The 22745-nt window shown below is 46.0% G+C and overlaps 1 protein-coding gene across 2 annotated transcripts in view; it reads right to left on the reverse strand.

The window, feature by feature from the left end:
* cped1 (cadherin-like and PC-esterase domain containing 1) overlaps positions 1-22745 on the reverse strand; it is a 373997-nt gene that overhangs the window by 236057 nt on the left and 115195 nt on the right. For both annotated transcript variants that reach the window (XM_070900311.1, XM_070900312.1), the window contains 5 exons: positions 6915-7082; positions 3848-3952; positions 3295-3464; positions 1749-1807; positions 1284-1313 (listed from right to left, as the gene is read on the reverse strand). In XM_070900311.1, coding sequence (XP_070756412.1) covers positions 1284-1313; positions 1749-1807; positions 3295-3464; positions 3848-3952; positions 6915-7082 — 532 coding nt within the window. The remainder of the gene's footprint in view (positions 1-1283; positions 1314-1748; positions 1808-3294; positions 3465-3847; positions 3953-6914; positions 7083-22745) is intronic.

The following is a 22745-nucleotide window of genomic DNA, read 5'->3' on the forward strand; positions in this document are numbered from 1 at the left end:
TTTGTACTTCCAATCTTCACACTAAAAGTGCTAAATCTGCTCATATAAACTGAACATTACACTTGAGACATATTCTTGCATGTTGAGAATCTGAAGGGAAATGCTACAGTTTCAGATTGTTTGTGCACACAAAGCTCATTATAATGGTGATTCTTCCAGCGTTGCTGTCATTTGATTTAGTCGAGGATAATGATCAGAAGCAGAGAAAGGCTTCCCCAAGCACTATCTGCATCTGGCAATATACTTTTCATCATATTTACAGGTCCAAGCCTGGTAATTACTGACGAGTATGGCCTCCGCAGGCTCAGTTTTAGAAGGAGGCTGCTACGAAGTTGTCTCATCTCCGCCAGAAAGACCTGCAGACAACCTCGAACAGAGGAGCACACTGGCCATTATGGCACCTACGTCTATTAATTTCATGCCTCCAAGCAATCCGGACTAATGTAGGAGATATCAGCAGTATAAGTCAACTTGCTTCTCATAAATGCAGGTAATGGATATCTTACTCAGGTGGACCAAAATCATCTTCTTTCAAATGACCAGCGAGAGCAGCAAAACAGAGCAAGACAAACTCTATTAGACTGCAAGATTTCTGAAAGTACAGGAGGTGATTGGTGGCACCCATGTGGCCATGCAGACCCCTTAAGCGGCAATGCAATAACAATGAAAGAAAGGGGGTTGAAGATGCAATTGGTCAATCGCACAGTATTATGTAGATCAATACTCATTTCCTAGGCAGCATGCGCAATATGTTAAATTTTAAAGGGGTCGGCACGCACGATGATTACGTCATCACCATGTGCGCCGCCGCCCAGGGCGAAAATTATGGGGCTCACCGCAAGCCGTTTTCGCCCGCGGCATCCCGGGGGCAATTCTGGGCAGGTCACTTCCACCACCTGCCCCCGGGTGAAAAGGCCTTATCGCCACATTAGCGCCTCCTGGAGGCACTAACAGGCCTTTTGCAAAGGGGCAATTTCGACCCCTTAATGCCATCAAACTATATTCCACAGCATGCTGTTTTTAGGTAGGTGTTCATTTGCTAAAAATGAATGGGTTAAAATCTGCCAAAAATTTAGTGCATTGGGCAATGTAGTACGGGAACATTAAATGTTCATAGATGAACTTTGCTAATGAGAAAATATACTCAACCACTTTTGCTCTCTTGCACCACCCAATTTCCCCAATATTCAATGAATATAAAAATGTATTTACTAGAGAATGATCAAAGATGCTGTGAAGTAATTAAGTTATTAATTGAAGAGTACATGAGGAACACACTTTACCTATACTGCAGTTTTTTTGTCTGTATTGACCTGCATAAAAGAAACATTAAATATTAGTAAAAATTAAAGATAAACAATAATTCATAAAATGCAATATTCAAACAAGTTTCTATAACATATTTATGGGATAAATAGAATCAAATTTAAAGTAAGCATAGAAAAGTAATCTGAAACAAGGTATCCAAATAGTTAAAAATGTGTTTCTAATCGCTACTTCTTGAGGCATGATTTACATTTTATGGTTCTGTATATTCTTGTAACCCTGCTTTGCAAGATTCTGCTGTATAGAAAAGAGTTTTGAAGATACCCTTTGAAAGAAATCTCATAATTTGAAAACTTCAAAATAACATTCAAAACTCAAAGACAGGTATGCTCTTATTCAAATATGTATGACCGTACAGAATTAATTTAAAGTTTGTACGTCATCAGTAAATTATATCTATTGAAAGTGAATGAATGCCTTACCCATCTTGCTGTTGTCAAACTTTTCAAATGTGCGGGAAGGAATTGCTAGAGACGGCTCCCTAATAGGAAAATGAACACGGTATAAGGAAATCAGGTGACCAGTTTCATGACTAATAATATAAGTAGCTGTGCTACTTATCCCTCATACTCTCACTGTTACACATCTCTCCAGTTATTGGGGATACCTGAGAAAACAATTGAACTGTGACGTGTGAAGGCCATTATTGAATTGATGCAAACATGATGCTCTTTTCCCATCTGAGTGCAACGCGGTTGATGTCTAGGATCAACCTCATTTGTACAGAAAGTATTATTTGTAAATAAACCAGACATGAAAACCTAGCACCTTTAGCATTGCAATCCCTCAGAAATGTTCTTGTGCCAGTACAATGGCAAAACACTAAAATCCCATTGTTATTGAGGCTATTCCTGTACTTGCATCCAGCAGGGCATGAACATTCGTCTGCCATTCAGTTAGTTCCAGCATTACCCAAGAAGAAATAAAAGCCATTAACATTAATTTGAAATATCACAAATACAGAAGATAATAAAATAATAAAATAAAATAATAATAATAAAACACTTAAAAGAAGATCAGAATATAAGAAACATTCTTACTTTACTGCCAAAAACATGTGGTAGGACAAAGTGAAACCAGAGGCTAGCAGTGGTTCTGGTGGAGCAGGAAACCAGCACTGGATAAAGTGGAACAGGGAGCCAGACAGCGAAGGTGCAATACTGTACTAGTTTATTGTACATACAATAGTCTGGCCACAGAATCACAAATATACAATCAGCAGAACTGTCATGTATCCTACATGGCTAGTGTTTGTACTATCACAAGGTGTGCCACCAGAGGGCACAGCAGTGGGAGACTTGTAGGTTACCTGTACAGGTGTGCCTGGCCTAGTATAAAAGGCAGGCCACCAGGTGTGATCCTCACTCTGGAGTTATCAATAAAGAACTAAGGTCACTATAGTTCAAGTACAACATATTGCCTCATGGAGTCATTATCAGAGCATCCTAGGACATAACAAGAACAGCACTCAACCTTCACGCTCTTGGGATGGGGGTGGGCTGTTTGGGGCTGGGATTGGGAGAGACCTCTTCACTCGGGGAGTTATTGGCCTGTGGGGTTCCCTGCTGCGGAGAGTTGTTGATGCCAGTTCATTGGATGTGTTCGGGAGGAAGTTGGATGTGGTCCTTGCGGCTGGGGGGGTCGGGGGGGCGTGGGGGGGAGGTGCTGAGGTGGGTGATCAGCCATTATCTTGTTGAATGGCGGTGCAGGCTCGAAGGGCCGAATGGCCTACTCCTGCACCTATTTTCTATGTTTCTATGTTCCACCCTCTGTGCTATTCCTATTCCTCTTTATCTAACGAGGGTCTCCCACTCCATGCTTATAAGATGACCCCCTCTGACACACGTTACCCTAAACAGTGGTAAAAATTATTCAAATTATTCACAAATATATAAGATCTATGTTGATCTTCTCAACAGTACCTTTAAAATATTAAAATGAATAATCCATAAATCTAATCTATTTTACCATGTGAAATGATTCAAACTCTTCTGTAAATTCAGTGCTTGGAATTGGTCATGTAGTTCTGAAAATAGCAGATGCATCTCCAGAACAGATTTTGTTTTGGAAGTGTGACCAAAATTGTGGTAAAGTGCATATAATATCCTTTGGTAGTCTGGATTAATGGATGGATAAAGCTGTAAAAAAAGGACAATTTATAATTAAAATCATGAAACAATTAACATTTTTTAATATATTTTTTTATTGTCATTCTCAAATATGACTTCTGTGCACATTAATTATAAAAATACATGATCTACGGATCAGAGAGGTGAATAAAAATGGACTAAAATATCTGATCAAATAATTGAGTTTTTGGTTATGACTGGATTTAAATTTAAACAATCAAATAAAATGAGATTTTCACAAATATCTCAGTAGATTAAATTGCAATACAGTATCAGATATATTTAAGGAGAAATATTAAGGTGAAATTCTCCAATTTTTATTAAACTCAAAAAGTTCCTAATATCCTAGATACCAACTTGACCTTAACTAAACGTTCTATCTATTTACATACCAACTCAAATTTTTCTTGGCTTTGGAATTCCTTTTGAAAATTACTAATGGCAGTTAGATCTCTTGAAGTCAGACAAAGCTCATGTTTCTGGAAGCAGCTGTGATTCTGCAAATAAAATAAAGAGATGAAGGAACGCAGCTAACTTGATATAAATGAATGCAGCCACGGCCAATAGGTACACAACTGTAATCAAGACTAATTATTTTTGTAGTTTCAAATGTCAAAAGTATATGATTTGGGGCTTTCAAGAGAATTGTAGTTCATGCATCAAATTCCAGAAACTGCCTGAAGTATTTGCTTCTAAAGTTGATGTATGTGCCCTGAACTCAAAGTTTACTAGATAAACTCTCCTTAAGGAATCTGAAAGATACAGCTTATGGCAGATGAACATAAAGATGATGGCCACATTCCCATTACGTGACCCAGTGTGTGCTTGGAATGTTGAAGTGGAAAATCCCCCCTTAAGTACCCAGTTATGCACCAAGCAGTACAACAGTTGACACCCTTTTAACAGTGGTACAAGGGAGCACTCATGTTGGTGGCTCATGCTGTTGTTGAATGGGGTAAAGCAGAGCTCTGCGCACGCCTTTCTACTGATAGAAAAGAGCTGGTGTAATACGCTTTTTTTTCTTTAGAGGCCTGAGGGCAAGTGTGGAGTGTCTTAGAACTTTAAACATAGACGAGAAAAACAAGTGGAGTGTATTTGGGGTGGGGGGAAGATTTGAGGTGGGCTATAACTTTTGCCTGCCACATGATGTGCCCCTGGCCCCAGCTCACTTTCTAGCGTGAGGAGCATTTATATATTTTGGGTGGGTGCCCGCATCATTAACAGTGCAACTGTGGTGCCGGCCTCTGAGAGGGGGAAGGTTGGGTAGAATTGCTGCTGTGCCTTGCCATAGAGCAAGTGGTCCAACGTTGATATTTAAAAGATTAAGAAGATTCCCCAATATTCAAAAGCCCAGTTTCCCTACTGTAATCGCTTGCCCTGTAAATGATTGCAGTAGCGAAACTGGCCTTTTACATTTTGAATCCCTCCGATGGCCCTTAACGACACTATTCAAGGAATGCACAGGTGCCCAATATTACTAGGAAATTAGGTTGTCTGACATAGTTCCCTCATTACTTGGTGTCATAATACACGAGAAACTGTTCCCACTTGTGAGAGAGTCCAGAACAAAGCGCATAAATATAAAATAGCCATGAACAGATCAAATAAAGAATTTAGGAGGATTTTTTTTACAAAGAGAGTGGTGCGAATGTGGAATTGGCAGCCGCATGGTATGGTTGAAGCAGATAGCATTGATGTATTTAAGGGGAGGCTTGGTGCATACATGAGGGGGAAGGGAACAGAGTAATATGTGGATGGGGGGGGCAGGGTGGAAAGAGGTTCATGTGGAGTACAAACACTGGCATAGATCAGTTGGGCCAAATAGCCTGTTTCTGTGCTGTAGATTCTATGGGCCCAAGTTTCCACACGCGGCGCCCAGGGGGGCGGAGCCTACACTCGCGCCGATTTTGTAAGTGGGAGGGGGCGGGTACCATTTAAATTCGTTTTTTTCCTGCCGGCAACGCTGTGCGTGTGCGTTGGAGCGTTCGCGCACGCGCAGTGTGAAGGAAACATTGGCACTCGGCCATTTTTGTAGTTCTTTGTAGCTGTTTAATTTTTGAACATTTTTTAATAAAAGCGCATTGCCCTTCCATGATCAGCACTGAGGCTTCCTGCAGCAGTGAGAAGGCTGCAGGAAGCCTCAGAAGTTGAGGCAGCCGTTTCCCTCCCCACCCCCGCCCGCCGTCGGGAACGAATGGAACGGCTCCCCCCCCCTGCCCCCCCCCACGGGAACGAATGGAACGGCTCCCCCCCCCCCGCCGGAACGAATGGAACGGCTCCCCCCCCCTGCCCCCCCCCACGGGAACGAACGGAACGGCTCCCCCCCTCCCCCCCCGCAGGAACGAACGGAACGGCTCCCCCCCCCCTGCCCCCCCCACGGGAACGAACGGAACGGCTCCCCCCCTCCCCCCCCGCGGGAATGAACGGAACGGCTCCCCCCCTCCCCCCCCGTGGGAACGAACGGAATGGCCCCCCCCCCCCCGCGGGAACGAACGGAACGGCTCCCCCCCTCCCCCCGTGGGAATGAACGGAACGCCTCCGCCCCCCCTCCCGTGGGAATGAACGGAACGCCTCCCCCCCCTCCCGCGGGAACGAACGGAACGGCTCCCCCTCCCCCCCCGCGGGAACGAACGGAACGGCTCCCCCCCTCCCCCCCGTGGGAATGAACGGAACGCCTCCGCCCCCCCCCCCCCGCGGGAACGAACGGAATGGCCCCCCCCCCCCGCGGGAACGAACGGAACGGCTCCCCCCCTCCCCCCCGTGGGAATGAACGGAACGCCTCCGCCCCCCCCCCCCGTGGGAATGAACGGAATGGCCCCCCCCCCCCGCGGGAACGAACGGAACGGCTCCCCCCCTCCCGTGGGAACGAACGGAACGGCTCCCCCCCTCCCCCCCGTGGGAATGAACGGAACGGCTCCCCCCCCACCGCGGAACAAACGATGGCTGAAGCACTTTCACACAGGTAGGAAAATGGTTTATTTAATCTTTTCTTTGCTTATAAATGTTTATTCAGATTGGATTTATTTGTATAATATTTGTATAAGTATAAATAAGGATTTATTATAGAATTTAATGACTTCCCTTCCCCCCCCCCCACCTCGTTCTGGACGTCTAATTTGTAACCTGCACCTGATTTTTTAATGTGTAGAACAGGTTTTTTCAGTTCTACAAAAATCTTCACTTGCTCCATTCTAAGTTAGTTTGGAGTACGTTTTCACTGTGGAAACTTTGAAATCAGGCGTCAGTGGCCAGACACGCCCCCTTTTGAAGAAAAAATTCTGTTCCAAAGTGGAACTGTTCTACCTGACTAGAACTGCAGAAAAAAAAATGTGGAGAATTGCGATTTCTAAGATAGTCCATTCTCCACCAGTTGCTCCTAAAAATCAGGCGCAAATCATGTGGAAACTTGGGCCCTATGTGACAGAATAATATGGTTTAAACAAAGCTCCAAAATCTTACCTTCAATCTTACAGATCGATGTATATTTTCTAAAGCTTCATATATTTCACTCACTACAGTTGTGCCAGATAACAGTAACTCGAAAGTATCTTCCAGTATGAACGTTTTAGTGATGCGATCTGCAAAAGCTATGCTGTCATCTGCTTCAAAGACTGGCTGTTGGTGCACCTGAGCAAAAGAATGTTAATTACAGCTCTTATTTCGTCACTCTTTTTAAAGCCCTTTACAGTACAAATATGTAGTCAAATTAATTGAATATGTTTAAATCCCTGACCCATTTACTCACACAAATGCCATGCTATCATAAAAGACAGGCACCTGATGTACTGTTTGCCAGATCCATGATCAATTTGAACAAACTATTCATATAAGTTGGTTACCAAATTGATTCAAATATAAAATTCTCAAATTCTCCCACTAAAACATTTGGTAGTAGTTATGCAACAGAATTTCTCAATTATATTGGCAATCCAATTCATAAACATTTTTTATAATCATCATTAAAATATTTTTGAAGGCTTCATCGTTATGCACAAATTATTCTCAAACCACAGACCACAAGAAATCTTCAGCCATCATAAGGTTAAAGAAAAATTTCACATAATAGTTCGAATATAAATCATAAACAACTGGAATCATGGTTTACAGCTAATTCCCTGGAACTATGATGTGAAAGCAGTGCAGCTGTTTTCTGCAAGCAAATTTGCGTGCAACTGATATATGCTGGTTTAACGTTGACCATATACTAATTGCCCACCATTTACACTTAATCCTTTAAACCCAAACCACTTTTGGTTGGTTCAAATGTGCAAGTCATTACAAGACTTTTTGAAAACAAATCTTATGAACAGCTTGGCCTCCAAATTTCTTCGATCGTTAGCGCCGCTTCCAGGAGACTTCTGCCGAAACCCTCTGGCACACAATGCAAAAGACCAGATCATGCAAGACTCCTGCATTTATGCCAGCAATGTCCTGCCACAGATTTAAGCCAAAAATGTAGGTGCGCCTTGGCCTGAAGTCATCTGGTTTCAGAGTAACTGAGATTTCTGGACTTTGATGGTGATTTTCTTTGCGATCGTGTTTGAATTTCTCTTACTGAAACCGGCACTACACTTAACCAAATGCTGTCAGCTTCAGTGCACCTCGAATTCTTTCAGACCCTGACCATCTTTTCAAAAGGACTATGCAACTGGAATAACCTTCACAATGGGCATACCCCAGTTCTGCATAATAATGGAAGAGGAGCAGCGGAGGGAAGAGGTTCTGACAGTAGGCGCAATATCAGAAGACAGCAGCCTAGTTGCTATTACTCATTATGACGGCGCAGCATTCACACATGTTTAAAGCCAGATTTTACAGTCCATCATAGGCAAATGCATTCCGTAGGAAATTTGGGTGTAAATTTCCATTGGGAAGAACGGCATAGAAACCGGTGTAAATTTTGATGTAATTTTGGCTTAAATGGGATCAAGGAAATTCTAGGCCATTATTGCACTTCCAGTTGAGAATGTCATCCTCAAAGACAATTTGGAGTACTGTAATATAGGAAAACATATGGTACAATTTACAACCAAATACTAATTGCCCACCATTTACACTTAATCCTTTAAACCCAAACCACTTTTGGTTGGTTCAAATATGCAAGTCATTACAAGACTTTTTGAAAACAAATCTTATGAACAGCTTGGCCTCCATATCAAAGCCAACTTCTTTGTGCTGTTTTTGAGTGCGGGCAGTAAATTACATGTCAGCTCTCAGCTTTCTTATGCTTTACTGACCTCTAGTGGATTTAGTTATGATCTGCGTTTTCTTCATTGTGCAACTCAAGATGACGTTGTATTACACATCCCAGGCCCAGAGCTGAGTTATGCTGATGACTGCACCTCGCAGTAGGTCTCACTGAATTAAATGGTAAAGGAGCACTGTGTCTGTGTGCTTAGATACACATGCAAAGTTTGGCTCCCTTGGTAGCTAATTTTGAATGTTCTGAGAGAACCTTCATTCATCCCTTCTTTCATAACATCACAAAGGGTCAAATATTTACAAAGGACCAATAACCACCCAGGCACTTTTATTATGTGGTTTCACATCTGACTGGAGTTATACCATATCCCATGAGAAGCTCAAAGGGTGTGAGATTACCCACTCTAGGTGGTCTCACAACTCTTGCAACAGCTGACGGAGGAATCTGATTGCTAACCTCCCTCGAGTTATATCGCCACTATCACATGTACCCCAAATCACTTTGTGTCGATGCAAAGGTGTTAGCAAAATGGCAACCTTTGTTTTCACCATTGTTCATATACAGGCTTACACAGTTAAGTGAACTAATCTTTTATAACACGTATATCAATGTACTGGTTCCTATTGCAAAGTCACATTTGTGTTTTTATCATTCTTGCTGTCGACCTTCCCGGTGTTGGGAAAACCACAATGTTAGCTTTTATAGGTAAACGAAGAGTTGGACATTGCCACTGCTAAAATAAAATGGTGCATCTGAATAAGTGCTGGCAACAGCAGCTGTTTAGCTTTTCCATTGGTAGCACTTTGTTCTGGAGGCAGGCAGGAAAACAATCTCTTGCAGTGGGTCTTGGTCAGAGGCAAATAACCCCAACAGGAATGGGGTGGATGGGCAATTAAAAATCACTGTAGATCACTTCCAAATCATGAGGGGTCTAGACAGAATAAGTAGAGAGAAACTGTTCCATTGGCGGAAGGGTTGAGAACCAGAGGACACAGATTTAAGGTGATTGGCAGCAGAATCAAAGATGACATGAAGAAAAACTTTTTTACACAGCGAGTGGTTAGGATCTGGAATGTACTGCCTGAAAGGGTGGAGGAGACAGATCCATTTGTGGTTTTCAAAGGGAAATTGGATAAGTACCTGAATTTTAAAAAATGGATTCTATGCAGGGCTACGGGGAAAGGGCGGGCGGAGTGGTCTAGCTGATGTGCTCTTGCAGAGAGCTGGCACAGGCACGATGGGCCGAATGGCCTCCTTCTGTGCAGTAACCAGTCTATGATTCTACCACTCCGTTCCTGCTGCACTTCCACTGGCATTATTTATCTGTGCCGTTTTTTGAGTTGGCCAAGGCACCCACCAGAGGCAAGCGATGTCCTCATGATATGTGCACATCGGGGTCCTATGATGCAATTAGGACCCCAACACCATATAAACGCAAAATTGCAGAATTCCTGCCCATCGCCCAACTTGTCAGTAAAACTTAGCGGGATTGGTCTCTCAGAGCCATTGGAGCGGTATTCAAATGAACATCAGCTGCAGGTAATTGGATCATAAGATCTATGTGCTATTGTGCTGTTAGGATTACCAGGAGAGTTTCCAGCATCCAGATCACTTCTTTGACATTTAATACCTTTCTTCGCCTTAGTATAGTCTATCTGCTTTTATCATCGGCGCTATTATTGCCAGTTTGATTTGGATGGGGGAACATAACACTTGGCACTTTGGTAGAAAAAAATCACAGAGCAAGTTATTATATAAATGGAGAAAGATTGCAAAGTGCTGCAGTACAGTGGGACCTGGGGATACTTGTGCATGAAACACAAAAGGTTAGTATGCAAGTGATCAGGAAGGCCAATGGAATCTTGGCCTTTATTGTAAAGGGGATGGAGTATAAAAGCAGAGCAGTCTTGCTACAGCTATACAGGGTATTGGTGAGGCCACACCTGGAATATTGCGTACAGTTTTGGTATCCATATTTACGAAAGGATATACTTGCTTTGGAGGCAGTTCAGAGAAGGTTCACTAGGTTGATTCCGGAGCTGAGGGGTTTGACTTATGAGGAAAGGTTGAGTAGGTTGGGCCTCTACTCACTGGCACTCAGAAGGATGAGAGGTGATCTTATCGAAACGTATAAGATTATGAGGGAGCTTGACAAGGTGGATGCAGAGAGGATGTTTTCACTGATAGGGGATGTAAAGTCCTGTCCCCTCAGTACAGATTCACACGAGGCACATACTGAAGTCAAGGTCACTCAGGACCTGCACCTTTATTACACAGCTCTCGAATGCCACACTTGCCTGAGATCTGTCCTTATATACCTGTCTGGGACAGGTATCCAGTGTCTCCTGCAAGTGCACCCCTGGTGGTAAGGTAAGCTTGTGGTTACAGGTCATCTCTAGTTACAGTCATGTATAGCATGGTAAGATACATTTATGTACAGTAGTGTGAGATACATGACATCACCCTCCCCCAAGGTCTTATTGTCTTTATAGGTTCAGTCTTTCAGGTGGTCTACGCTCTCGCGTGGAGCGTCTTAGTTGTGGTTCAGTTGTTTGCCTTGGTGTCTGTTTTTCTTTCAGTGTGATTGCTGGTATCTCGCCTGGGCTGTCTGTTTCGTTCAGTATGATTGTTGGTGTCTCGTCTGGGCTGTCTGTTGGGATTGCCCTTTCCTCAGATTGTTCCTTCTGTCTGTCCACCAGGTGTGATGTGAGCTCCACATTGTAGTCTGCCTCTGGTTCAGCAGTGTTGTTGGTAAATCTACTTTTGACTTGGTCTACATGCCTCCGGCAGGTTTGGCCATTGTCCATTTGTACAACCAGTAGCCTGTTTCCTTTCTTGCCCGTTACTGTCCCTGCAAGCCATTTGGGACCTCTGCCATAGTTTACCACAAACACTTTGTCCCCGATCTCATTCCACCTCCCCCTCGAATTTCGGTCATGGTACTCGGTTAGCTTACGGCGCTTTGCCTCAATGATTTCATGCATGTCTGGGAGAGCCTTGTTTTAAGGTCCATTTCATTAATAGTTGCACGGGGGGAACTCCAGTCAATGAATGCGGACGAGATCTGTATGCCAGCAGCAGTCGTGACAGGCGGCCCTGCAGCGTGGGACCTTGGATTTTGAGCATGCCTTGTTTAATAATCTGCACTGCTCGCTCCGCCTCGCCGTTGGAGGCCGGCTTGAACGGTGCCGTCTGAACGTGATTTATGCCATGGTCACTTGTAAAATCTTGGAATTCTGCGTTGGTGAAGCACGGACCATTATAGAAACATAGAAACATAGAAAATAGGTGCAGGAGTAGGCCATTCGGCCCTTCTAGCCTGCACCGCCATTCAATGAGTTCATGGCTGAACATGCAACTTCAGTACCCCATTCCTGCTTTCTCACCATACCCCTTGATCCCCCTAGTAGTAAGGACTTCATCTAACTCCTTTTTGAATATATTTAGTGAATTGGCCTCAACAACTTTCTGCGGTAGAGAATTCCACAGGTTCACCACTCTCTGGGTGAAGAAATTCCTCCTCATCTCGGTCCTAAATGGCATCCCCCTTATCCTTAGACTGTGTCCCCTGGTTCTGGACTTCCCCAACATTGGGAACATTCTTCCTGCATCTAACCTGTCTAACCCCGTCAGAATTTTAAACGTTTCTATGAGGTCCCCTCTCATTCTTCTGAACTCCAATGAATACAAGCCCAGTTGATCCAGTCTTTCTTGATAGGTCAGTCCCACCATCCCGGGAATCAGTCTGGTGAACCTTCGCTGCACTCCCTCAATAGCAAGAATGTCCTTCCTCAGGTTAGGCGACCAAAACTGTACACAATACTCCAGGTGTGGCCTCACCAAGGCCCTGTACAATTGTAGCAACACCTCCCTGCCCTTGTACTCAAATCCCCTCGCTATGAAGGCCAACATGCCATTTGCTTTCTTAACCGCCTGCTGTACCTGCATGCCAACCTTCAATGACTGATGTACCATGACACCCAGGTCTCTTTGCACCTGCCCTTTTCCTAATCTGTCACCATTCAGATAATAGTCTGTCTCTCTGTTTTTACCACCAAAGTGGATAACCTCACATTTATCCACATTATACTTCATCTGCCATGCATTTGCCCACTCACCTAACCTATCCAAGTCGCTCTGCAGCCTCATAGAATCCTCCTTGCAACTCACACTGCCACCCAACTTAGTGTCATCCGCAAATTTGGAGATACTACATTTAATCCCCTCGTCTAAATCATTAATGTACAGTGTAAACAGCTGGGGCCCCAGCACAGAACCTTGCGGTACCCCACTAGTCACTGCCTGCCATTCTGAAAAGTCCCCATTTACTCCTACTCTTTGCTTCCTGTCTGACAACCAGTTCTCAATCCATGTCAGCACACTACCCCCAATCCCATGTGCTTTAACTTTGCACATTAATCTCTTGTGTGGGACCTTGTCGAAAGCCTTCTGAAAGTCCAAATATACCACATCAACTGGTTCTCCCTTGTCCACTCTACTGGAAACATCCTCAAAAAATTCCAGAAGATTTGTCAAGCATGATTTCCCTTTCACAAATCCATGCTGACTTGGACCTATCATATTACCTCTTTCCAAATGCACTGCGATGACATCCTTAATAATTGATTCCATCATTTTACCCACTACCGATGTCAGGCTGACCGGTCTGTAATTCCCTGTTTTCTCTCTCCCTCCTTTTTTAAAAAGTGGGGTAACATTGGCTACCCTCCACTCCATAGGAACTGATCCAGAGTCAATGGAATGTTGGAAAATGACTGTCAATGCATCCACTATTTCCAAGGCCACCTCCTTAAGTACTCTGGGATGCAGTCCATCAGGCCCTGGGGATTTATCGGCCTTCAATCCCATCAATTTCCCCAACACAATTTCCCGACTAATAAGGATTTCCCTCAGTTCCTCCTCCTTACTAGACCCTCCGACCCCTTTTATATCCGGAAGGTTGTTTGTGTCCTCCTCAGTGAATACCGAACCAAAGTACTTGTTCAATTGGTCCGCCATTTCTATGATCCCCGTTATGACTTCCCCTGATTCTGACTGAGGGGACCTACGTTTGTCTTTACTAACCTTTTTCTCTTTACATATCTATAGAAACTTTTGCAATCCGTCTTAATGTTCCCTGCAAGCTTCTTCTCGTACTCCATTTTCCCTGCCCTAATCAAACCCTTTGTCCTCCTCTGCTGAGTTCTAAATTTCTCCCAGTCCCCGGGTTCTCTGCTATTTCTGGCCAATTTGTATGCCACTTCCTTGGCTTTAATGCTATCCCTGATTTCCCTTGATAGCCACGGTTGAGCCACCTTCCCTTTTTTATTTTTACGACAGACAGGAATGTACAATTGTTGTAGTTCATCCATGCGGTCTCTAAATGTCTGCCATTGCCCATCCACAATCAACCCCTTCAGTATCATTCGCCAATCTATCCTAGCCAATTCACGCCTCATACCTTCAAAGTTACCCTTCTTTAAGTTCTGGACCATGGTCTCTGAATTAACTGTTTCATTCTCCATCCTAATGCAGAATTCCACCATATTATGGTCACTCTTCCCCAAGGGGCCTCGCACAACGAGATTGCTAATTAATCCTCTCTCATTACACAACACTCAGTCTAAGATGGCCTCCCCCCTAGTTGGTTCCTCGGCATATTGGTCTAAAAAACCATCCCTTATGCACTCCAGGAAATCCTCCTCCACCGTATTGCTTCCAGTTTGGTTAACCCAATCTATGTGCATATTAAAGTCACCCATTATAACTGCTGCTCCTTTATTGCACGCACCCCTAATTTCATGTTTGATGCCCTCCCCAACATCACTACTACTGTTTGGAGGTCTGTACACAACTCCCACTAACGTTTTTTGTCCTTTGGTATTCTGCAGCTCTACCCATATAGATTCCACATCATCCAAGCTAATGTCCTTCCGAACTATTGCCTTAATTTGCTCCTTAACCAGCAATGCTACCCCACCTCCTTTTCCTTTTATTCTATCTTTCCTGAATGTTGAATACCCCTGGATGTTGAGTTCCCAGCCCTGATCATCCTGGAGCCACATCTCCGTAATCCCAATCACATCATATTTGTTAACATCTATTTGCACAGTTAATTCATCCACTTTATTGCGGATACTCCTTGCATTAAGACACAAAGCCTTCAGGCTTGTTCTTTTAACACCCTTTGTCCTTTTAGAATTTTGCTGTACAGTGGCCCTTTTTGTTCTTTGCCTTGGGTTTCTCTGCCCTCCACTTTTCCTCATCTCCTTTCTGTCTTTTGCTTTTGCCTCCTTTTTGTTTCCCTCTGTCTCCCTGCATTGGTTCCCATCCCCCTGCCATATCAGTTTAAATCCTCCCCAACAGCACTAGAAAACACTCCCCCTAGGACATTGGTTCCGGTCCTGCCCAAGTGCAGACCGTCCGGTTTGTACTGGTCCCACCTCCCCCAGAACCGGTTCCAATGCCCCAGGAATTTGAATCCCTCCCTGTTGCACCACTGCTCAAGCCACGTATTCATCTGCGCTATCCTGCGATTCCTACTCTGACTATCACGAGATTACTACTTTTGAGGTCCTACTTTTTAATTTAGCTCCTAGCTCCTTAAATTCGTTTCGTAGGACCTCATCCCTCTTTTTACCTATGTCGTTGGTACCAATGTGCACCACGACAACTGGCTGTTCTCCCTCCCTTTTTAGAATGTCCTGCACCCGCTCCGAGACATCCTTGACCCTTGCACCAGGGAGGCAACATACCATCCTGGAGTCTCGGTTGCGGCCGCAGAAACGCCTATCTATTCCCCTCACCATTGAATCCCCAATCACTATTGCTCTCCCACTCTTTTTCCTGCCCTCCTGTGCAGCAGAGCCAGCCACGGTGCCATGAACTTGACTGCTGCTGCCCTCCCCTGATGAGTCATCCCCCTCAACAGTACCCAAAGCAGTGTATCTGTTTTGCAGGGGGATGACCACGGGGGACTCCTGCACTACCTTCCTTGCACTGCTCTTCCTGTTGGTCTTCCATTCCCTATCTGGCTGTGGATCCTTTCCCTGTGGTACGACCAACTGACCAATATGTCAGGAATGCCATGCGTTGCGAATATGGTTCCTAGGCTCTCCACAGTGGTGGAGGTGGTGCTCGAGTTTAAAATGGTGCATTCGATCCACTTAGAAAATGCATCTACAACTATGTGGAACATTTTGCCCATGAATGGGCCCGCATAGTCTCCATGCACACGCGACCACGGTTTGGTGGGCCAGAGCCAGGGGCTCAGGGGGGCCTCCCTGGCGGCATTACCGAGTTGGGCACAAATGGTGCACCGTCGGACGCAGAGCTCCAAGTCCGTGTCAATGCCAGGCCACCAGACGTGGGATCTGGCTATGGCCTTCATGAGAACGATTCCCGGATGCTCGCAGTGGAGCTCCCGGACAAATGCCTCTCTGCCTCGCACTACTTGGCTACCCCACATCAGGCAGTCTGCTTGTAGTGACAGCTCATGCATGCGCCTATGGAAAGGTTTGATCTCCTCGGGGCAGGCATCACGAGCCTCTGCCCAGTCACCAGTTAGGACACATCTTTTTACAAGGGATAGCGTGGGGTCGCTGGCCGTCCAGGCTCTGATTTGGCGAGCCGTCATGGGCGAACCTGTGGACTCAAAGGCATTGATTGCCATGACTATCTCACAGTCCTGTTCATCAGACCTTTCCGTGGTCGCCAGGGGTGGCCTGCTGAGCTCGTCGGCACAGTTGTCTGTGTCTGGTCTGTGCCTTATGGTGTAATCGTAAGACGCCAGCATGAGTGCTCACCGTTGAATGTGCGCCGAGGCGTTGGCGTTTATTGCCTTGCTCTCGGATAGTAGGGACGTGAGGGGTTTGTGGTCGGTTTCTAACACAAACTTGGCCCCGAAAAGGTATTGGTGCATCTTTTTGACACCGTACACAGACACAAGCGCCTCCTTCTCTACCATTCCGTACCCGCGCTCCGCCTGCAAAAGTGACCTGGAGGCATAAGCTATGGGTTGTAATTTGCCCGCACTATTGACATGTTGCAAAACGCACCCGACCCCATACGCTGACGCATCACATGTAAGAACTAGCTTTTTACCTGGATCAAAGAAAGCCAAAACACTATTGGAACACAGAAGGTTGCGTGCCTTATTGAAGGCGCGTTCCTGGGCGTCCCCCCAAAAACAATCGCACCCCTTTCTGAGTAGCACATGGAGAGGCTCCAGTAGTGTGCTTAAGTTCTGCATAAAGTTCCTAAAGTAATTGAGTAGCCCGAGAAAGGCGCATAGGTTCTGAGATATTCCGGTGCCTGGGTGCCAGGCAAATTGCTTCGGTTTTGGACTCTGTTGGGCGGATTCCATCAGCGGCAATCCTTCTGCCCAAAAATTCAACCTCGGGCGCGGGAAACAGGCACTTGGATTTCTTAACTCTTCGGCCTACCCGATCCAACCGCTTTAGTACTTCATCCAAATTGCGGAGATGGGAATCGGTGTCCCTGCCCGTGATAAGTATGTCGTCTTGAAATACAACCGTCCCGGGGATGGACTTGAGCAGACTCTCCATGTTATGCTGGAATATAGCAGCTGCCGACCTGATGCCGAATGGGCATCGATTGTACACGAAAAGGCCTCGATGTGTGTTGATGGTGGTGAGTAGCTTGGACTCGTCGGTCAATTCTTGCGTCAGATGTGAGATCTAGTTTTGAGAAAAGTTTTCCTCCAGCCAGTGTGACAAATAAGTCCTCCGCTCTGGGCAGCGGGTATTGGTCCTGTAGGGAGACTCTGTTTATGGTAGATTTGTAGTCCCCACAGATTCGTACGGATCCATCAGGCTTCATGACTGGGTCGATGGGACTTGCCCAGTCGCTAAATTCCACAGGTGCGATAATGCCTTCCCGCAGTAACCTGTCCAGTTCATGTTCAATCTTTTCCCTTATCACATAGGGCACAGCTCTAGCCTTGTGATGGACCGGTATAGCATCCTGTGTGATGTAGATTTTGACTTTATCCCCTTTGAAGGTGCCCACACCTGGCTGAAAGAGATGTTCAAATCGACTTAGAACTGTTGAGCAGGAGGTCCGTTCCTCTGACGACATGGCGTGAACATCATCCCATTTCCAGTTTAGTTTTGCCAGCCAGCTTCTCCCCAGCAGTGCTGGGAGATCTCCGGGGACAATCCACAGGGGAAGTCAGTTCACTGTCCCTTTGTGTGTGACTGAGAGCATGGCGCTGCCGAGGAATGGGATGATTTCTTTGATATAGGTCCTTAGTCTGGTGTCGACCCTTGTGAGTTTTGGTCTGTCTCTTTTGTGCGGCCACAGCTGTTCAAATTGTTGAGCGCTCATGAGAGATTGACTCGCTCCCGTATCCAGCTCCATGTTGATGGGTATCCCGTTGAGTAGTATCGTCATCATTATTGGCGGCGTCTTGTTGTAGGAGCAGTGGCCATTGATCGTGTTGACCCGCTGTACATCGGTGTCCCGGGTACTGTCCCCACCGTCTTCTGGTCCGCTTTCCGACCCTTCTGATTCGTATACCAGCCGAGCTGCCGTTTTTCTACACATGCGGGCCAGATGCCCTGTATAGTCGCAGTTTCTGCAAACAGCCTGCTGAAATCGACACCCCCTTGATGAGTGCCTTCCACCACATCTCCAGCACAGACCGCTTCCATTGTTTCCAAAGGATGACCTGATCTCTCTTGAGCCTCTCTCAGTTTGTAGTTGATTGCTCGCATTGTGGTTTGATGAGGTGTTTTTGGCTGATCATGTGGCCCTTGATGGCTTCTGGCACCACTGCCTGCTGTTGAGGGCCTGCTCTCCTGCCTTTGTCTGTGTGTGGGGGTAGCTGCCTGTTTCACGCTGTGAACCCCTTGTTCCGATGTTTCGTTAGTTGTCGTACCCGCAACCTCGTCTCTTCTTCTCCTGCCAGGAATGTCTGTGCAACCAGTGCTGCTGCCTCTAGGGCCATATTCTTGGTCTCTATGAGCTTTCGGAATATGCCTGCATGGCCTATTCCTTCAATAAAAAAGTCTCTCGGTACTTCTCTCCTTAGTTCATCGGAGAACTCACATAAGCTAGCCAACTTCCGAAGTTCCGCCACGAAGTCGGGTATGCTCTGGCCCACACAGCGTCTGTAGTTGTAGAACCTGTGTCTGGCCATGTGTAGGCTGCTCGCTGGCTTCAGGTGGTCTCTTACCAGTGTGCTCAACTCTTCAAATGACTTGCTTGCTGGTTTCTCGGATGCCAGCAGGTCCTTCATTAAGGCGTATGTTTTCATAAGAACATAAGAACATAAGAATTAGGAACAGGAGTAGGCCATCTAGCCCTTCGAGCCTGCCCCGCCATTCAACAAGATCATGGCTGATCTGGCCGTGAACTCAGCTCCACTTACCCGCCCGCTCCCCGTAAACCTTAATTCCCTTATTGGTTAAAAATCTATCTATCTGTGATTTGAATACATTCAATGAGCTAGCCTCAACTGCTTCCTTGGGCAGAGAATTCCACAGATTCACAACCCTCTGGGAGAAGAAATTCCTTCTCAACTCTGTTTTAAATTGGCTCCCCTGTATTTTGAGGCTGTGCCCCCTAGTTCTAGTCCCCCCTACCAGTGGAAACAACCTCTCTGCCTCTATCTTGTCTATCCCTTTCATTATTTTAAATGTTTCTATAAGATCACCCCTCATCCTTCTGAACTCCAATGAGTAAAGACCCAGTCTACACAATCTACCATCATAAGGTAACCCCCTCATCTCCGGAATCAGCCTAGTGAATCATCTCTGTACCCCCTCCAAAGCTAGTATATCCTTCCTTAAGAAAGGTGACCAAAACTGCACGCAGTACTCCAGATGCGGCCTCACCAATACCCTTCGAGCCACAGCTGGTCAAGAGATGGGCTCTTCTCTTGTCTGCCTTATCGTCGCCTAACCAGTCTTTGGTTACAAAGCTTTGCTGGAGCCTTTCTATAAAGTCCTCCAAATTATCTCCAGCATTGTATTTTTCATCTGAGCCATTGGTCGCCATTCTGTGGATTCTGTAATCCCGTAACTCGTCGCCACTGTAAAGTCCTGTCCCTGCAGTACAGATTCACACGAGGCACATACTGAAGTCAAGGTCACTCAGGACCTGCATCTTTATTACACACCTCTCGAATGCCACACTTGCCTGAGATCTGTCCTTATATACCTGTCTGGGACAGGTATCCAGTGTCTCCTGCAAGTGCACCCCTGGTGGTAAGGTAAGCTAGTGGTTACAGGTCATCTCTAGTTACAGTCATGTATAGCATGGTAAGATATAGTTATGTACAGTAGTGTGAGATACATGACAGGGGAGACTAGTACTAGGGGGCATGATCTTAGAATAAGGGGCCGCCTATTTAAAACAGAGATGAGGAGAAATTTCTTCTCTCAGAGGGTTGTAAATCTGTGGAATTCGCTGCCTCAGAGAGATGTGGAAGCTGGGACATTGAATAAGTTTAAGACAGAAATAGACAGTTTCTTAAACGATAAAGGGATCTGGGGTTATGTGGAGCGGGCAGGGTGATACACTCATAATAAATGGTCAGACTGAATACTGTGCGTAATGAGCAAGTGTGACCTTAGCTCCTTTATTAAGGTTCCAGAGTGCAGGATGTCAGTTGCCACTTGTGCGTGGGTTGGAAGGTCAAAGTTGATGTCCTCTTCAGGTTGTTTGTAGCTGTTGGTGAACCGCAATTTGATTTGGTCCAAGTGTTTTCTGTGCATTTGTCCATTGGTCAGTTTGATCTGAAATGCCCTACTCCCTTTTTTGGCTGTGACCGTGCCAGCGATCCAGTTGGGACCGTGTCCATAATTGAGCACAAACACAGGATCATTGATCTCAATATCGCGTGACAAATTTGCGCAGTCATGGTACACATTTTGTTGATGCCGCTTGTCCTCCACGTGATCATGTAGATCAGGGTGGACCTGAGAGAGCCTTGTTTTAAATGCCCTTTTCATGAGCAGCTCAGCTGAGGGAATCCTGGTGAGTGAGTGGGTCTGGTGCGGTGGCTGAGCAGTACTCGGGACAACCGGGTCTGCAGGGTGCCTTCCGTCACGTGTTTCAAGCTTTGCTTGATGGTCTGGACTGCCCGTTCTGCCTGGCGGATGCGGGCTTGAACGGGGCAGATGTGACATGTTTGATCCCGTTGCGGGTCATGAATTCTTTGAATTCAGCATTGGTGAAGCACGGCCCATTGTCGCTGACTAGGACATCAGGCCAAACACAGCTCGTAGACTTTCAATGGAGGCCGTGGATATGCTTACAGACATTATTGCACATTCAATCCACTTTGAGTAAGCGTCCAAGACAACCAAAAACATTTTGCCTAGGAATAGGCCCGCATAGTCTACATGGATCCTCGACCATGGTTTGTGCAAAGTCCTGTCCCCTCAGTACAGATTCACACGAGGCATGTAGTGAAGTCAAGGTCACTCTGGACCTGCACCTTTATTTCACAGCTCTGGAATGCTGCACTTGCCTGAGACCTGTCCTTATATACCTGTCTCTTGCAAGTGCACCCCTGATGGTAAGGTATGCTGGTGGTTACAGGTCATATCTTATTACAGTCATGTCTAGCATGTTAGGATACAGTTATATATAATAATGTAAGATACATGACATCACCCTCCCCCAAGGTCTTATTTTGTTTTTATAGGTTCAGTCTCTCAGGTGGTCTATGCTCTCGCATGGAGTATCTGAGTTGTGGTTCAGTTGTTTGTCTTGGTGTCTGTTTTTCTTTGGGTGTGGTTGCTGGTATCTCACCTGGGCTGTCTGTTTCGATTGGTGTGATTGTTGTTGACTCGCCTGGGCTGTCTGTTGGGATTGCCCTTTCCTCAGGTTGTTCCTTCTGTCTGTCCACCAGGTGTGGTGCGAGTTCCACATTGTAGTCTGCCTCTGGTTCCGCAGTGTTGTTGGTAAATCTGCTTTTGACTTGGTCTACATGCCTCCGGCAGGTTTTGTCATTGTCCATTTGTACTACCAGTAGCCTGTTTCCTTTCTTGCCCGTTACTGTCCCTGCAAGCCATTTGGGACCCCCTGCCATAGTTTAGTACAAAGACTTTGTCCCCTATCTCATTCCATCTCCCCCTCGAATCTCTGTCATGGTACTCAGTCAGCTTACGGCGCTTTGCCTCAACGATTTTGTGCATGTCTGGGAGGATTAATGAGAGCCTTGTTTTTAAAGTCCTTTTCATCAATAGTTGCACGGGGGGGGATCTCAGTCAGTGAGTGCGGACGAGATCTGTATGCCAGCAGCAGTCGCTACAGGCGACCCTGCAGCGTGGGACCTTGGATTTTAAGCATGCCTTGTTTAATGATTTGCACTGCTCTCTCCGCACGGCCGTTGGAGGCCGGCTTGAACGGTGCCACTTTGACGTGATTTATGCCGTGGTCAATTATAAAGTCTTCGAATTCTGCGCTGGTGAAGTATGGACCATTGTCACTGACCAATATGTCAGGGATTCCGTGCATTGCAAACATGGTTGCAAGGTTCTCCACAGTTGTGGAGGTTGTGCTCAAGTTTAAAATGGTGTATTCGATCTACTTTGAAAATGCATCTACAACTACGAGGAACATTTTGCCCATGAATGGGCTCGCATACTCTACGTGCACCTGCGACCACGGTTTGGTAGGCCAGGGCCAGGGGCTCAGTGGAGCCTCCCTGGGGGCATTGCTGAGTTGGGCACAAATGGTGCACCTTCGGACGCAGAGCTCCAAGTCCGCGTCAATACCAGGCCACCAGACGTGGGATCTGGCTATGGTCTTCATGAGAACGATCCCCGGGTGCTCGCGGTGGAGCTCCCAGGCAAATGCCTCTCTGCCTCGCAGAGACATGACTACTCGGCTGCCCCACATCAGGCAGTCTGCTTGTAGTGATAGCTCATGCATGCGCCTGTGAAAGGGTTTTAATTCCTCGGGGCAGGCATCGCGAGCCTCTGCCCAGTCACCGGTTAGGACACATCTTTTTACTAAGGATAACGTGAGGTCGCTGGCCGTCCAGGCTCTGATTTGGCGAGCCGTCATGGGCGAACCTGTGGACTCAAAGGCATTGATTGCCATGACGATCT

This window comes from Pristiophorus japonicus, chromosome 15 (assembly GCF_044704955.1).
Source record: "Pristiophorus japonicus isolate sPriJap1 chromosome 15, sPriJap1.hap1, whole genome shotgun sequence".
Taxonomy (NCBI): Eukaryota; Metazoa; Chordata; class Chondrichthyes; family Pristiophoridae; genus Pristiophorus; species Pristiophorus japonicus.